We start from the raw sequence: 18606 nt of genomic DNA on the forward strand, positions 1-18606 counted from the left end.
TTGGTTCAGAACCATAATAATGTAAAATTAAATCATAGTCCGATTGAAGCTTGCTGTTAAATTTAACTCTGATTCTGAAACAAGCAAGAAATGTGCAAATGATGGCATCAACCGAAATAGCATGATTTGAACCAAAATAGAGATATAAAATGACATGACATATAACACTTCTCTATTATTTGTAGATTTTTTAGATAAATATATTTTAAAGTGGTGTTTCATATGTATCAAAGGTATCTCAATTATCTTGTATCAAATGCCGCCCGTGCCCATCGTACTTCCTCCATAACGCACTGGTTCAGATTAAACTGTCTGTGATCATCAAAACCGATAATCGAACTTGTTTCGACTTATTGTAATTATACATATGGTCAGTCATTAAAGCTTCCGTTCTTTTAAGCTGCATGAACACACGCGACCTCATGCTTATTCTTGCCTGTGATGATTCAACTTATTCAAATATCAATAATTGCATATTTTCAATCATGAAGCTCACCAAATGCTACGGATTAGAATTAGCCTTCATCCGCGAGAAACCGGATCGACCCTTCACTGGATTCTGTATCAGTAAGTTGTCAGTAAATTTGCGAGGAACACTATTCACATAGATAAGACAGTAGTAATTTCCTTATTCCTCGGAGAAAAACCAGGAGAATGAAGATATAGATGGGTTATATTTCGGCAATATGCGTTTATCGAAACAAGAGCAGATGTATGCACTTCGGTGATTGTTTCGATAAAGGCATGTTGCCTAAATGTCAACCCATCTATATCTCCATTCTCCTGGTTTTCCCCTGAGGAATTGGGCTATTATTATTGCATTATCTATGCTTCCGTATCTGTATTTAAATTAAATCGAGCACAACTTTGGTGACTTGCTGTACATCCGCTACCGAGGGAAAGCGTAGCACCGGCTGACGACACCCATTTATCTCGCAAACTCCTCCAGTACCATCCACCCTCCCACCATTATTCTCGCTCAATCTTGCATCCTCGCGACGCCCCGTTTGTCCTGGAGAAGCTGTACGCGCCAGGCATGAGTGGGCTGAAACGGCGCCTGGTGCGGGTCCGTTCGAGCGCCGAGTCCACCCCGTGGAGGGGCCCCTGGGCGGGCCAAGGCTTGATGGGTGGACCCTCAGGTGCATGCCGTTTTGCGCAATCATTGTTCACTTTCCTCCATCCCATAACCCTGAAATGGTTACCACTGGCTGCAAACGGTCTTATCCCAACCAAGCCAAACAATGCCTCCATGAGCCAAAGGACCCGATAGCCTTGTGGCCTGACCATTGTTCCTTTCAAGGCATTTCAAAAGCACTTCTTTGATTTTTGACACAGTCTCCGACTAACTGGCGTAAAACTGCAAGCTAACGCCCCCGCTGAAGTTTGGTGTCTGCTCTAGCCGCGGCCCCGGTGACGTTCGGAGTGCCCCCCCCCCCCCCCCCCCCGCTCAGGTTCGGTGCCGGCCGCGGCAGCCGTGGGGCGCGCCCGGGGCCGACACCGCCGCCGATCCACTGACCCAGGTATTCTCCGTCTTGATGGGCTGCTCCAGTGCGGCGCTGTGCAGGGTCACGCCCACGTTGTACAGGAGGGCGACCAGCAGACTGACCACGATGCACAGCCAGATGGTGCGCACGCGCCGCGAGCGGCTGCCTGAGATGTGACCCAGGCCATGTGCCGTGGTCTGGCTGCAGAAGTCACGGAACGTGCTGCCCAGTCCGTCCGCGGGCGGCGCGGCGTCCGGCGAGTCCATCTGCAACGGCGGGGGAGGTCAGGCCCGAGGGCGATAGGATGGTGGGCGGCACTACAACAGGCCGAGTCCATCTGCAACGGCGGGGAGGTCAGGCCCGAGGGCGATAGGATGGTGGGCGGCACTACAACAGGCCGAGTCCATCTGCAACGGCGGGGAGGTCAGGCTCGAGGGCGATAGGATGGTGGGCGGCACTACAACAGGCCGAGTCCATCTGCAATGGCGGGGAGGTCAGGCCCGAGGGCGATAGGATGGTGGGCGGCACTACAACAGGCCGAGTCCATCTGCAACGGCGGGGGAGGTCAGGCCCGAGGGCGATAGGATGGTGGGCGGCACTACAACAGGCCGAGTCCATCTGCAACGGCGGGGGAGGTCAGGCCCGAGGGCGATAGGATGGTGGGCGGCACTACAACAGGCCGAGTCCATCTGCAACGGCGGGGAGATCAGGCCCGAGGGCGATAGGATGGTGGGCGGCACTACAACAGGCCGAGTCCATCTGCAACGGCGGGGAGGTCAGACCCGAGGGCGATAGGATGGTGGGCGGCACTACAACAGGCCGAGTCCATCTGCAGCGGCGGGGAGGTCAGACCCGAGGACGATGGGATGGCGGGCGGCACTACAGCAGGCCAATTCCATTTGAAACGGGGGGGGGGTGGTCAGACTGAGGGGCGATGTGGTGTTGGACTGCGCTACAGCAGGCCGAGCCCATCTGAAACGGCCGGGTAATACCAGAAGGTGGCATTTCGTTGGTGAATGAAGGGCGAGCCCATCTGCATGAACGGATAGTTCAGACCCCTGAGAATGCTAAAGTTTAACGGTGCTTGGACTGCAGCGGTCATTGTGCCTCCAGGGAAGCATGTGGTTTTCTTGCGGGAGCCAGGCGGGCCCGTCTGCGACGGAAGGAAGGCCGCACGCGTGGAGAATGCAGTGCGTTGCTATGTTTCGAGTTAGTTCACCTGCTTCGGCGAGAGATTGGACTCAGAGGGGTGTGATGCATCAGTAGGCGTCGGGCGAACCCCTTTGCAGTGGCGGGAGAGGCCAGACTGGGGAGGGATACGCTGCGGCGGTGGCCCGCCCCTGGCCCTCGCAGCGGCGTGGGAGGTCATGCTTGGGGGATGTGTTGGCCGGCGGCGCGGGAGCCGACCTGCTGCGACGGGCGGACAGTGCTCAGGTGTGTATCATGGCGGAGGCTGTGTCGAGAAACAGGTGGCAGTGGGCTTCCGGCAAGCTTGCCTGCTACTGCGAGGGGATGGGTTAATGCTAGGATGGGACGCGGTGTGTTGGCGGACATCCGTCCAACCCAAGTAAAACAGCGGCGAAGGTCGTAAGCTGGATAAAGGTAGGTGGGGAGGGGTCGTAGTTGGCACCGGGGAACTCAGAGGCGGTGTTGGGTAAAGGTCACACTCAAAAAGATGTGTGTGTTGGGAGGCGGCGAGCGTGCCTATCTGGGCCATTTCACGATAAATTGACAGGTTAAAGGGTCAGTCCTATGAGGACTGACTGAGGACCTCCCGAGGCATATCCTACTAACTGCGTGTGATTCGTAAAACGAAACGATCTCCTGGCTTTCCTCTTCAGATATGTTTTCCCTTCGAGGAGAAAAACATCTCTGGTGAAATTCCGTGCTCTTCTTTGAGTTAGGGGCAGGACGTACCATGTGCTGCGCCGTTCTGAAAACAATGAAGCATTATCTCTACCGTGAGTTAGGACAACGTAAGCATCAGCAGGAAACCCTGAAGGTTATTAGTCGTCTGCTACTCTTCGTTCAACTCACTCCGCATGCGCTTGTATCTAAACTACGGACGAAATATGCTCATATGCTCATAATTCAGGAATGTGGCTTAAAAACATACACTACAAATCTGTTTTTTTGTGTCACGTTTTATGATAAAAAATTAAGCAAGTGTCATTTTTCCCGCCAGGAGAAACTGCGATTACTTACTCTTAACACTGCACTTTACGTAAGTACGTTTCATGGCTTCACAGTGTTTCCTTCATCAATGTGATGCCTAAATGAGCATGGACAATATACCTCACCAGATCGTCTTTCTTTTCTAGATTTCGTCTCTTCGCAGCGATGGCATCAGACGCCGAAATATCCATGCCGAAATGCTTTTTCCAATTTACGTTTTATTGACTTGGCTGCCCCATTTAACTTCTCTGCTCCCGTGGTCTACCGTTGTGATGTGTCTAAGCCTTGTGCAGCAAAAAAAAAGCAACGCGGTGAAATGTGCGGCGCGAAAACGGCTTTCTGGAGGGGGATGAATGCATGAAACTAAGCTTGTGCTTATACTTTTTGAGCACTGTGCATGCTGAGAACTCCACATGAATGCCCGTCCTCTTTGCACGTAAACGTATAGGCAACGTTTCACCTCTCACAGACAGTGTAGAAGGAGGGTATTGCACAACCCATTGATAATACAAAATTAAGTATAGATCAATTTCTAAGTGATGAGCTTCTCAACATTAAACAATGCAGGCACTTTGGCCTGGACGGACACACCCCTGTCTCCACCCGGGCCCGAGGGATTGGTACCGCGGACAACACAGACAGGTAAGGTGCGGGAGTCCACCCGCGGTCCGTGAAAGTACCGCATCAGCCGTGTGCCGATGCGTGGAAGCGTGGAAGAAGATGCGTGGTAGACGTCAGTGAGGAGGCTCTGGAGACGTCCCACCCGCTTGGTTTTTGAGACGTACCTGCACCTATACCTGCGCGCACACACTGCCTCGGACGTAACATTTACAATGGGTGGGCGGATATAGTCTGGCAGTTGTAATTGACCGGGAGCTAGGCGCCTCTCAGTACAGCCGTTCGTTGACTTATCTCCATGCAGTGGCATTGCACCGTGCTAATTCGATTAACTTGACGCCTCCGGCCAATTTATGCACGTCCACCCGATATCTCGGTTTTGTGACGACAACCATCGGACGTCTCCGAGAGAATTACGTACGGTGTCTGACGTATGAGGTCAGTACGTGACCGTGGCCTGACCTTGACCGCTGGTCGTCTGATGCTGCTGCGGCGGTGCCCCTTTTGGAGGTCCCCGTCCGCTCGCCGCCCGGCCGGTGCGCACTGTGTCGGCCTGGGCTCAGCGCTTATATACGTCGGCAGGTGTGTGTATGTGTGTGTGCATGTGTGTGTGTATGTGTGCTTATGTGTGTGTATGTATGTGTGTGTGCCAACACGCGATCGATGCGCTCACGGAGCAGAAGCCAGCTTGTTATGACGCTAATGAAATGACCACGATAGCTGTGGTCATTTCTATAGTCGGCGTTTCGAAGAAAGGGCCACCATTGCAGTGGCGTTGAGTGGCGTCTTTTTCGTACTGTTGATAGAGTACCGTGCTCGGCAATCGTTCACTCTGCAAACCATTATGCACCGATGCTATCAGCTTGCGGGGCGCCGTGCAACGCTTCAATGTTGGCTGGAAACGCTGATGTCTCTGCGATGTAGTTTGCTCGGTAGCCGGTTGCACTGCTAGAGCGCTCTCGAGCAGAAACACCTCTAACTAGAAACGCCTCAGTTTTTGGACCGTATGTCGTGCACTATACCGCCCTGCCGGGTAGCATACTGGCGTATTTCCCGTTCAGACAGATGAAACGTTCTCGAACGCCTTTTCAGTCGGGACTCATTGCGTGAAAATCGACGAACTGTTAGGAAGGTTGCCGATGCAATTACTGTTGCATGTCGCGAACCCACCCTTATTCATTACGCCCGAGAATAGCTGCTGTTCATAAGTTGGGAATATTCTGGATTTTCCGTGTTCTTTGCATCAGCCTCCCTAAGCTGAGATACAGTTACGAACCTGTGTGAGAGCGAGAGCTGCCGCTAGCGCCGTGAGCACGTCCTGTGGATCAGAGTGACTTGCGTGAGAGAGATCAAGCAGCGTACACTCCTGCAGCTGCGACTGATGTCACTTGCGTGGTTGTCCCGCAAGAGGGTTCGATAAATAAATATACCCGATGTTCCCTCGTTGCAAAGGTTCGACGGTTGCGGTGCGGAAGTAGGCTCCGAATTTGAATGTTGCGCAGATTTTGAAGGTTCGTTAACAGGTTTTCATTTCTGCAATGATCGCTGGGAGTTTACTCTTTTTGCCAGAGATAACCACGGGCCGTCTGCACACTGGCCCCCGTTTCCCCCCGCGATCTACAACACCAGATCGTTAGCAAATACGCTTAACAGCAAAGGCCCCATGACGGAGCCTTGGAACACACACACCATTCGGGAGTGGTCATGAGGGCCGGGACACGCCCAAACTGTCGCTCAGAGACACGCAGGGACAAGGACAGTGACACTCAGCGACCGGAACTGTCACTCTGGGGCTGACTATGGAGGAAACTGGTAAACCCAACAGTGTCAGTCCCTTGGAGGCGCAATTTTCGTAACACTTTGCGGTGGTCAAAGGCATCAAAACATTTGCGGAGATCAATTAAGCATGCAGGAGAAATTTTGCCGCTGCCGACGGCTGTGAGGATATGGCATAGCAAGGATATGATAGACGACTGTCACCAGCGTGCTTTCTGTCGAGTGACACGGATGGAAACCGTCCTGATTAGATGCAAGGATATGTTCAAAAGAGAAGCAGTGGTAAATCTGTCGCAGATAAATCTTCTCCGCGGTTTTGAGAATGACGGATGTGCTGGTTCTAGAAGTAGAACGTGGATGGGTCGGTTTTGTCGTAGGTTTTAAGGATCCGATGAATGACGGAGTAGTGCTTTTGGCCTTGTTCCCCGTTCAGTGAAGACTAGGTAAGTAATGGGGGCTCTCTTGATATTTCGCCTACAAGCCTCCGTCGAAACGTCGTTAAATAGTGAATTCAAACCTGCTGGTCGATCGCATTGGGTTTTTCAGTATTCAGTTGTGGATTTTTCAGCGTCACGCAGGTGCCAAAGGGTATTTTTCGCGCTTGAAGACTTTGAAGCAAGCATCAGATCTGACGAAACAAGCTCACTTATAACTACTAGCATGCTTCTAAGGGGAAGACTGCTATAAATAACACAGCTAGCCTCTTTAGTGCATATGGTCGCTCCATCATTGTTTGATTACGTCGTCGCACTTGCACAACATTGATTGAGAGCCAATTGACGGCCATTGTGTCGGGAAATGGTGCCAACGTACGCCAGTTATGAACGATTCAATCACTTTATTCTTCTTGGCCTTAATTGCCACATGGCTTATTGAATGGCGGGATTTTAATGACGTCATTATGATGTCAGAAATGTCAAGGTGACCTTGAAATACTCCGCCAGAAAGTCTCCCCATTTTCGCGGGCGTATAGCTCAGAAACTAAAGGGGTCTTAGAGAGGACAGGGCTGTGAACTATACCGAAAAGGTCCTCGAGATGGCTCTTTCAGTTCAAAACCCCATAGAAATATGAAACGCCTTCTTTAAATCTCAGACTAATGGAGCGCGTTTACTCCTCGACTCATGTTCTTTTCCTTTCATATTTTCAGCACTTCACAACCACATTTGTAAGCCACTTTTTGCGTGCAATCAATTCGAAAATCCGACCTGTATAAATTGCGCAGACTTCCCAACGGCAATTCAGCTTCGAGATGTCAGCGCTTCGGACTTACGCTGACTTTGAGAAGCCGGACTTTTTTGAGGTTTTCATTCTTGCAAGCCATCCGTTTGTGCCGTTTTCATTTTCTAACGCTATGTTTCATCTTCCCAAGCAAGTGTTCTTCGATGTAAGACAATGTTAAGGAGTCGTTGTCCAACAGTGTCGTTCCGTTTCCTACCGCTCCTCCTCGCACGTGGTCTACGTTTCTTTACCTCCTTTACCTAGCTAAAAAAAATCCTATGGAGCATATGTACAGTTTAATTATGCATAGTGCGGGTGAAATGCGCAGATTTACACTGCAGAGTTATATTCATGTTGGGTCGGCTAGATGCAGAGCTTCGTTTCTAGCGTTGTGCGGTTGTTTGTTACTTCCACCGTCACTAGTGTACCCAAATATGGCGCTCTCTTTCCGCCCCCTCGTATGGTTCATAGTACCAACTAGGTTTGCAATGCTGGTTGTTCATGTAATATGAACATTCCTCAGTGGTACGCTGCCCGTGCGCCCGTGCCTCAGCATAATCATCGCCGTACCTAACTAAGAGAGTTTATTTGAATGGGCTGCTGCCTGGAGCCTTTGCTTCAAACTGGTGAAAAAATCTGGCCTAAAATCTGGCCTAAAATCTGGTCTAAAAATCTGGTCATCAAGGGGGCGAGCAGGGTCTCCGCATGGGGTTCTCGCATAGGTTCTGCACGACGCCAACAGCGGGACAGATAATACCTCTCACCCCAGTCCTTTCCTATCTGCCCTCACTGAACTATCTGACCTCATTCCTGTCTGGTCTCTGACCCCTGCTGCCTGTCACCGACATTGCTCTGCGTGCCTCGTCAGGCCGTGTGTGGCCCCTGGTCTCTGACTCGCGCCGTCTGCCACTGACATCGCTCTGCGTGCCTCGTCAGGCTGTGTGTGACCCCTGGTCTCTGACTCGCGCCGTCTGCCACTGACATCGCTCTGCGTGCCCCGTCAGGCCGTGTGTGACCCCTGGTCTCTGACTCGCGCCGTCTGCCACTGACATCGCTCTGCGTGCCTCGTCAGGCTGTGTGTGACCCCTGGTCTCTGACTCGCGCCGTCTGCCACTGACATCGCTCTGCGTGCCCCGTCAGGCTGTGTGTGACCCCTGGTCTCTGACTCGCGCCTGGATGTAGGTACGTTTGCGGCAGACCCAGCCTATCGGCAAAGCTGACAGCGTTGAGGTGAACCCCTCCCCACCAGACGTGACGACAATGTCTGATTCATTCGCGAGTGACCTTGCCTGTATCGACCACGTATCCATAAACTTTTTACCCACGTACCGTTTGACTCGGCGCCTAATGGCCACTCCTGTTGAAGATGTCCCTCGAAACGCGAATGCATACATCGCATGCACACATTCAGAGTGCACTTGGAATGTGGCTGCGGGGATCCACTCTAAGACACGGGTATTGATAAATGATATTTATTGTTTTGATTGAGCGAGGCGCGTAGCAGAGTTTGCTGAGCACACTTGGTCGCTTTGCGCGCAGTATTTTGGTCTTGTGGATGCCCGCTGACGCACGCCGCTGGTCATGGCCCCGCGAAGCAGCATTGCTTACCTTTCTGTCATTATGTTCCCATTACGTCGGGCATTTTCATTTCGCGTTTGCCTTGTGATGCCGGGTAAGCTATAATGCTGTTGATGTAATTTTCTGATGGGCTCTGCCGTTGTTCCACTCGTGGATGGCCTTCTGATTGGAATATTTTCCGCGTGGGTTGTTTCAGCAAATACAAAACGGCGGAGCCCAAGTAACAAAACGCCAGAGCCCGGCGGAGCCCAGCAAGTTGTGAGCTACTGATATATTAGCTGACGTTCGCGCCTTAATAACGGATTACATGTGTTGCATCCCCGTGGATCCCCTATGCATACCCATGCATGCCGTATGGTTTTAGGAGCCCCGCCAACCTTATCGATGAGGTCGAATAGTTTCACGCAAAACGCTCCAGGATACCTCCAGGCTGTGCTGTTACCGCCCGCTGATGGGGAGTCCGATACCTATACACCAACAATGCATGATATCACGTTCACCATCGCCATGCGCATAGTATTAAAAAATGCGAAGCTTGGAAACTCATCCGAAACATCAAGTTAAAGCGCATCAAATATGATCTTTCTTCAGTTCTACGACACAGGTCAGGCCACTTTCACTCACAGCCAGGATCGTCCACACAACGGTAGATTGTGTGAACGACGATGTGGACCTCTCCCTGTGGTGGGTATGGAGGAGGAGGGGGGTGGATGCTAGGTCAGGAAAACCCTTCCGAAAGCTTTCTGACGATATCGCCGGCACGTGATGTATCTGCGCTCAAATTTTCTGTAGTCTTTGGGACCATCATTGCGCATGTTTGCACATAATCAGCAAATGTGTCTCTAGCATGTTTGGCCTTCGAGCTGTGACGATTCTTTAAGCTCACTGCACGGCGATTAACATCATGGATATTTTCTCAATTTGCATCAACATCTTATCATTGTGGTCAGAACGGGACAAGACAAACGCCTGTGCAAGTTTTCGCTGCTGTTATCGTCACGTGGTTTCGTAAATAGGAGCACGCGAAGCTGAAAAAGTTATAGCTATGTTCGGGAAGCATTGACACGCAACCTGCCCCCATTATTGATCTAGCAACATGGGATGTATTACCAATCGGGAAATCACGCCGCGACTACTCTATTGATTTCTTCCGCGAAACTCTTATTGTCGTATTTTAGGACCGGGAGTGAGCGGGGTCATCCCCTTCCCCCATCAAACCGCGTCAAGACAAAGGATGAATCGGGGCGAAAGGTGACCTCTCGAACAGCTTGTTAGGTATTTACAGAACAGCATAAAACACCTTGGATGACTAGGATCTCTTCATACGACATCAATTATTGTGAAATTCTACGAATAGTTTAACTAGGATTGCGATCGAGTGAATTGGTGCATGTTTTGCTATGTATATGTGTAGACTGTCTCCAGTCACAGACCGTAACACTTAACACAAGCACTTGAACTTTGGTGTCACTTTCACCTGGTAACTCGTCAGTTTGACGGGTCGGCCACGTCCAGTCAGTCCTCGGCTGAGACCATTCTGCCGGCCACCGGTCCGCATCCCCGCCTGGGCGAGGTCACGTGACCTACACGTCACGGGCCCCTGGGGCGCCGGCCGACCGCTCGCTCCGAGACGGGACCGGAGGAGGGCGGTTTCATGGCAGGTACCTGCGCTTCCACATGCTTGCGAGTATTTGGATTAATTTGGGGTGACCTTGGGGTCAGCAAAGACGTCACTGCCAGAAAAAGGGAGAGAGAACACATGCCATTGGTTCCGACAAAACATATTCATGTCGTGAATAGCTTCCTTTAAGAGCGCCATTGCGTGTGAAGCATGCACACACATATATGCAGAGGATACATGCCACCGAAGTGTGTTTTCTTGATGATACCGACTCGAGGCCAGATGAGGTCATGGCAGGTCACGGGTACCGCTACGTGCCTCGGTGGATATACAATGCGATGCCTTCTTGCAATTCACATTTTCGCAGGGATCTCAAAACATGACCCAACATTTTGTTTATGGGACAGTCAGCGTCAACTTCATCAAGCTTGTCCCTGACCTGCGATTTCGATGACATTCGGTGCAGGTAGTGTCCACCTCAAAATATGGATGCATGACAGGTTGCAAGACGAGAAAGACCGTTGCCGCAACACGAGAAAGCAACGAGAGCAACACGAGCAAGACCGTTGCAGAATTTAGTCGCACTGCGCATATCTCTGCAGCTCAATAGCGCAGTGGAGTAGCAAAATCTGTAGCTGACAGTTAGCTCGGCTGTCGTTTCTCGCTGAGGCACACACCTGTCCCACACACCTGCTTCTCAACGGGTGTATTACAACGGTTGCCTTGGCCGCGGAGGGCGAGACGGTCGAGGCACACACCTGGCCGCTTGTCGCCGCGCTTGATTCAGCCACGCGTCGGTCATTGCAGCCAGTCTGTCCGCCGGCGTCCTCCTGCTTTTTGTGCAGCGTCGGTAGGCTGGCGCCAGCTGACCAGAAATGTCATTGACGCTCAGATTGGACGGCTGGCTGACGTTCTACGACTCAGTTAGGTCTCGTTCCATTTCGCGCGGGATGGTGATATATATCGACATTGTTGGCTGCCGTGGCGGAACGAACGGAACGGCAGCGTCTCCTGTGATGGAACGGCTACATTGCCTAACGCCGGGCGATGTTTTTCATGCTTCGTGGCTTTATATTGGTAACAATTCCCTTTTCACGTTTTTGCGATTGGGACATTGACTGAGCCGCTCCAGTCGGTCTGCGAATAGCTGTTGATAAACGTACCCCTCGTAAACAAAATTATTTTTTTTATTTAGCATTGCTATTTATTGCCGATTGCAACGGATAATGTAATGCTGCAAGCTGTCATTGAAGCTCCCTCTGGCAATCGACCAAACAGTGGGGCTATGTTGACGGCGAAAAGGCAAACCTAGCAAATTCTTCCCCGTTGGGAGCGGCCATTGGCCGGACGTTGACTGGGATGTCAAGCCACCCGCCACATGCAAGAGGGGTGTGCTTCTGCTCCGTCCAGGTCATCAAGATCTTGATTGGACTGCGTCTCACGTCAGAACGATTCTATATGTTTAATTGGTAAAGGTTTCATGTAATCACCGTCTTCCAAATGCAAACTCTTCGGAGAAAATGAATCCAATGCGTGACCCCGTTTCACAACTTTTGCTTGTCCTGTTGATAACGGTCGTGATGAAACTGCGCGACGACATCTGTTGACTCGTTTTGTCACCTTTATTTCTACTAATGCGAACACGATATCAATATGTTTTCGACACAACTGCCTCAGTTCTGCTGAAGAAAGATATTTGACGCATCATATTTTAAAACCATGGACTCGAAAATGCCTCCATCGCTGGTCTCGAGTTCGTCGATGTTCTCGAGTTCGTCGATATTCTCGAGTTCGTCGATGTTCTCGAGTTTGTCGATGTTCTCGAGTTCGTCCATATTCTCGAGTTCGTCGATGTTCTCGAGTTCGTCGATGTTCTCGAGTTCGTCCATATTCTCGAGTTCGTCGATGTTCTCGAGTTCGGTGATGTTCTCGAGTTCATCGATGTTCTCGAGTTCGTCGATGTTCTCGAGTTCGTCGATGTTCTCGAGTTTGTCGATGTTGTCGAGCTCGTCGATATTCTCGAGTTCGTCGATGTTCTCGAGTTCGTCGATGTCGCAGGCAGGGTCATGCGGAAATATGTCGCCAAACCCGGCCGTTCCCTAGTCGTGCCTCAAAGGTCAGTTACAGAGCCAAAGTCCCGCGCGTTCTGGTGAGATCTGCCGCTGGATGACGTTAGTTCATGTCGTTGGGAAAGCTTAGCTTGTGTCGCTGTGCTGCGATTCTTGAGAGGTCAAACCGTTGTATGCGATGATATATGATGTTGAACATATTCCGGTTATTGAAGATGGGCCAGAGTGTCAAATACCCATGCCATCTTCAATTTACGCCAGTTGTTAAGCGCATTTGCGGGGAGCATTATGCACATAGATAACACGGTAGAAATGGCCTTATTTTTCGGGGAAAATCGGGAGAATGAAGATATAGATGCGTAGGTATTTCGGCAGCATGCCTTTGTTGAAACGAGTAACAGAAGTTAATTCAAAATTGTTTACGGTCTTATTGTTGTCAACTTCGTCAAGCGTGTCATGAACTGCCGTAGATGAAGTCGAGATGAAGGGTTACAGGGTGAACCACACACTCCCCTATTTCTGAGATAGTGTATCTGAGTGTATTGTGTAGTGTGGAGTGTAGTATTGTGTTGTGTGTAGTGTGTAGAGTATTGTGAGTGTAGAGTGTATTCTGAGAGAGAGCATCTATTATGAGATACTGCAGAGTGAACCACACACTCATCAATGAGAGACTGCGGACTGAACCACCCACTCATCAATGCAGAGTAGACCACACACATATCGGTGCGAGACTGCAGAGTGAACGAAACACTCATCTATGACATGCTGCAGAGTGAACCACTCACTCCTCTTGGAGCTACTGCGGAGTGAACCACACACTCATCTATGAGATGCTGCAGAGTGAACCACTCATTCCTCTGTGAAATACTGCAGAGTGAACCGCACACTCATTTATCAGAGAATGCAGAGTTAACCACACTCTCTATGGAAGGCTGCAGAGGAAACAACACACTTTTCTACGATGGACTGCAGGGATAAACACACACTCCTCTATGAGAGACTGCAGAGAGATCCACACACACCTCTGCTAGAGACTGAAGAGAGGACGACGCACTCCCACTCACGCGGAAAGAACAACGCACTCTTCCATGAGCGACTTTATGGAGATCCACATACTCCTTTATGACAGTCTGCAGAGAGATCCGCGCATTCCTTTATGACAGACAGCAGAGAGATCCACGCACTCCTCAGTGAGGGACGCGGTACGTAGGCTGGCGACGCGCTCTTTGCATGCCCTGCCGAGGTCTGTGTGACGCGCTGATTGCGATGCTGCTGAGAGCTCGGCAGATCTGGCGCTGTGTTACGCGTGCACGTCCCCATTGACGCCGCCGGCAGGTCTGTCGCTGTGTTGGCATCACAGGTTACCGTCTGGTGTCTCGGCCGGCAGGTCTGTCGCTGTGTTACGTCTCAGCCGTGGTGATCGTGGCCTATTACTTCGAGCGACGCCGCTCGCTGGCCACGGGCATCAGCGTCTGCGGCACCGGCGTCGGCACCTTCCTGTTCCCGCCGCTGGTGGAGCTGCTGATCCAGGTGGGCTGTCGGGGTTGGCCGGCCGGCACGCCTGGGACGCCCGGGCCATGTAGTCCCAAGCGCTTGACTCCGGGTGTCGTGTGTTTGCGAGGCACGTCAGAACGGGACGCGCTCTACCAATCAGCGTGGTGTGCGAATTCAGCCCGAGAGCTCGTCCAATCGGCTCACATCAGACTGGGGGCTCTTCCAATCAATTCAAATCGGGCAGTGAAGTGTTTTGTTCATGTTCATGTTCATCATGTTTTTTTTCTGACAGGAGCTCATTTATAAAATTATATGGATCGACGTTTTACTGCAATTTTTTTTAGAGATATACATGTCTTTTATCCTATCACAACTCTTCAAAAGTGTTTTGAAAAAGTCGAGTTATTCACAGACCAAATTTTAGCAAAGTTGATCACTGCTCAATATTAATGTTTTGATTAACATGTCATTATTTTTAGATAGACAATTACAGATCTGTGGTAAGGCAGAACTGCGATTTTGTCGTGACGCTGACAAAACAAATGTTTTGCCTTTGAAATGTTTTGGCCTTTTTTACCAATGGGCCACCTCGATTAAACCATTTACATAAATCAAAAACTCTTGATTTTGATTTTGGTGACTAAAGCCTGAACGTGATCGGTCGCCCTGTGCCGCATCATCCCGGTATACCGAACGGTTCAACAACGTACGCCTATGCTGCCACTGTTAGTGCTGTTCTTTGCTTGCGGCTTCCCTATCACATCCCTGATCGCACACAATTTCACGTCAACACGCCAAATCTGCGTCAATACGTTTCACGTCAATATTGACAATACGAAAACAACAGTTTACTTGGATGTGTTGTTTCGAACGTAATGCTTGTAAAGTCAACAAGCCCATCAGGTGCACGACACACATGCCAAGCATAGCAGCAGGGAAGTGGACGACTACAATATCAGTATCGGTAGCAGTGTGACTCGCCCGCCGTTTCCTTTGTCATCCATGCTTTGTACTAAATAAACGGGCTAGATAAGCGGCCAGCCGTAGCTCTTAGTTCGTTTTATCAATGCTTAAACAACAATTTGCTTCCTACCCTATACTAATAAATGTATTTACACATTTTTAAGCATCTTTGATTCGACACCGAGGAGCTGTGGGGTTTAGCAAACTTCCTGTTAGTCAGAGAACAGATAAAACAAGCAACTTTTTGTTCCAAAACGATATGACAGCAGCGCATGCTATTTTGAAGTGTACCGATGTAGGATATCAATTCTCCTATCCGTGCGGAGGTTGTGCATAGGCTTCGTGGTGTAAACTACACTGGCATCACAGCAATTTTTCTTTCCAGGCGACTTTCTTTGCATCTTCGAGACAGTGCTCCAAAACGCATGCCACAGTGTCATCAACAACATCGACACGCACACAACTTACCGAAAACACAAAAATCATCAAAATGCAACGTAAAAAGCACGCCTGATGCCATAAGAAGCCCCATTTGCTCATGGAAACATCACACTAGAACTGTTGACGGATAGGAGTGGGCGTTTGCTCAGTTGTGAGGCACGTTAGATGTATGTGAAGTATGTGGATGTTTTCCGCAGGAGGTTGTCCATGCATTGAAACATGTTCAGCTGGACATGCTTGACTGAGGTGTACCGAACTTCACGAGCTACATTGCGTATTCATTCAAATCATTGGATATGTATGAAACGTTCTTTTGAGTGCAACGTATCATTTCTGTCTGGTGATGGTTCAAAGATGAACCGAAACGAAGCGTTTGTGAGGATTATGCGACCAATGCGGCCTGTTATACGAGTGTAGCTGAATCGTTGGACCTCAGCCGGATATAAACAAGTGTATTAGAAACACTGAACGGCTTGACAGATAGCTTGCTAAAGCCCAGAGATTCTTGATGCTCCATGAAACATGCTCAAAGGAAATCTATTGTCTAAATGCACGAACGCGCATACACACACATATGCATGCATGCATGCATGCATGCACGCACGCGCGCACGCACGCACGCACGCACGCACGCACGCACGCACGCACGCACGCACGCACGCACACACGCACGTATATTTCGTGTATATGGGTACGTGTCTCGTCTCTGTGGCTGTGGGAGTGGGGCGTGCGTGTGTGCATGCGGGCATGTGTGGGTGCTGTGGACACATCCGTATAATTATCGTTGTTAGACACGTTTTTCAACACGTTGGTCAGCATTAGACGAGTATTAGTGGACACGGACCAGTTGTCGGTGCGAGGTGGCGAGGGTGGCGAGGTGCGCTGCTGGTCTTTTCCTGTCGTCCGTCTGCCATTGCAGGAATACGAATGGCGGGGCGCGCTGCTGGTCTTTTCCTGTTAGTCATCTGTCATTGCAGGAGTACGGGTGGCGGGCCGCGCTGCTGGTCTTTTCCTGTTAGTCATCTGTCATTGCAGGAGTACGGTTGGCGGGGCGCGCTGCTGGTCTTTTCTTGCTGTCCATCTGTCATTGCAGGAGTACGGGTCGCGGGGCACGCTGCTGGTCTTTTCCTGCTGTCCGTCTGTCATTGCAGGAATACGGGTGGCGGGGCGCGCTGCTGGTCCTGTCCGGCATATTTCTCAACATCGCCGTTTGTGGCATGCTGATGCGTGACCTCGACTGGACAAAACACAAAAACAGGTGAGACGCTGTCACCCGTGGTGGCTATTCGGAGTCGTTTCATGCTGTTCGTGCGTGTTAAAACGTGGGAGCAAACGAAAGCCCAAGTGCACTCACCGTGCTCTTCATAAATGGCGCTGCAGGATTTCCATATAATTTCATGAATAACGTACAGTGGAATGCGTGCTTGTCGCCACCGTCCTGTGAATCCGTTCCAGCACGTATATCGGTCTCATGGCCATGTCTTTTTGCCGCTTTCTTAATTTGTTGTGCCTGTCTGACCGAGCGAGCGCATGTTTATGTGCTCTTTTGAGTCAATACCCTTTCTTCCGACATGTCGTTTTTTGCGACCCTCGAAGTGCTGTTTGCGGGCGCCCGCTCGGTGTTTGTCATTTCACTGTACAGTGTTGACCTAATATGAAACTGCTCGACGTCTGTGTACACATGTTTGCCTCCATCACCGGCCACGCCAAGGTCGATCTGTGGCGCCGTTTGTACGCGATTGTGAGCGCTATTAACGGCCATTTCAGCATTTCCGGCTAAATTGACCGTTGGCGTCACTGGTCTGCACCGTGTCTCGTTGGTCTTCGTATTGACGCTCCGGCCCGGTCGAGGTGGCTCCGCTGCCGTGTCAGATCCGTTGGCTCAGCCGCTTGTCTGCTCGCTCGGCATGGGCGGCGTGCGCGAATGGATAGCTTATGTCCGAACCCAAACACACGAGTGGTTAAGAAAACGTTGCCAATCATGCTGTTGGGATGCGTAGCGTCCTTCTTCGGTCGCGAATGGATAGCTATGTCTGAACTCAAGCACACGAGTGGTTAAGAAAATGTTGCCAGTCATGCCCTCGTAATGCTTAACGTCCTTCTTGGGTTTCAGTTTAATTGCATGTGACGGACGACGTGTTGCATGCATTTTCAGGGGGGGCGTTTGTGGCCGGGAAAGAGTCACACAAAAGTCTTAGAACCACACTCGAAGAAAACGGATTCATACTTTTCCAAAACGCTCCATAGTATTCTTTCTTGGCACCTCCAGACGTATCACGTGCTATCACTGCTGCGCAACCATCCTCACCCGTTGTCCTACGCACCCGCCGCGGCCGGGTGGAAAATGGAGCGTGGGGCAGGGTCTCTGGTGCCGGCCGGGTGGGCGAGGGGGAGGAGGACTTTTCCCGGCTGAGTGGGGGAGGGCTTTAGTCTCGGCCGGGTGGAGGTGGAACTCTGGTGCCGGCTGGGTGAGGAAGGCTCTGGTCTCGGCCGGGTGGAGGTGGGGCTGTGGTCACGGCTAGTTGGAGGTGGGGCTCTGGTCCCGGCCGGGTGGAGTTGGGGCTATGGTCCCGGCTTGTTGGAGGTGGTGTTCTGGTCCCGGCCGGGTGGAGTTGGGGCTATGGTCCCAGCCGCCGCCATGAACGGCCACTCTGCGTACAGGGAGCGCTCCAGCCAGTGTACGCTCTCGGCCGACGGCGACTCAGACAGCTTGCGGTCGGAGGCGGAGTCGCTGCCGGACATCGAGCAGCTGCGCACCGCCCTCCACTCAGGTCAGTGGGCGGACGTCGGCCGGACAGCTGCCGGAGGGGATAGCGACCCGAGCTGGGTGGGCAGCAATATCGCCCTCCACTCGGGTCAGTGGGCGAACGCCGGCCGGCCAGCTGCCGGTGGGGTATACTGACCCCAGCTGGGTGGGCAGCGATACCACCCTCCACTCGGGTCAGTGGGCGGACGCCGGCCGGCCAGCTGCCGGTGGGGTATACTGACCCCAGCTGGGTGGGCAGCGATACCACCCTCCGCTCGGGTCAGTGGGCGGACGCCGGCCGGCCAGCTGCCGGTGGGGGATACTGACCCCCCAACTGGGTGGGCAGCGATACCGCCCTCCACTCGGGTCAGTGGGCGGACGCCGGCCTGCCAGCTGCCGGTGGGGGATACTGACCCCCCAGC

At 51.5% G+C, this 18606-nt stretch overlaps 1 protein-coding gene across 1 annotated transcript in view; it reads left to right on the plus strand.

Moving 5' to 3' along the window:
• The window catches only part of LOC119113452 (uncharacterized), a 94275-nt gene that overhangs the window by 15135 nt on the left and 60534 nt on the right, over positions 1–18606 (plus strand). The window contains exons 7-9 of the mRNA XM_037237764.1: positions 13928–14070; positions 16590–16696; positions 18100–18209. Of these exons, the coding sequence (XP_037093659.1) occupies positions 13928–14070; positions 16590–16696; positions 18100–18209 (360 nt within the window). The remainder of the gene's footprint in view (positions 1–13927; positions 14071–16589; positions 16697–18099; positions 18210–18606) is intronic.

Source organism: Pollicipes pollicipes, unplaced genomic scaffold (assembly GCF_011947565.3).
Source record: "Pollicipes pollicipes isolate AB1234 unplaced genomic scaffold, Ppol_2.1 Scaffold_7262;HRSCAF=8765_pilon_pilon_pilon, whole genome shotgun sequence".
NCBI classification, from domain to species: Eukaryota; Metazoa; Arthropoda; class Thecostraca; order Pollicipedomorpha; family Pollicipedidae; genus Pollicipes; species Pollicipes pollicipes.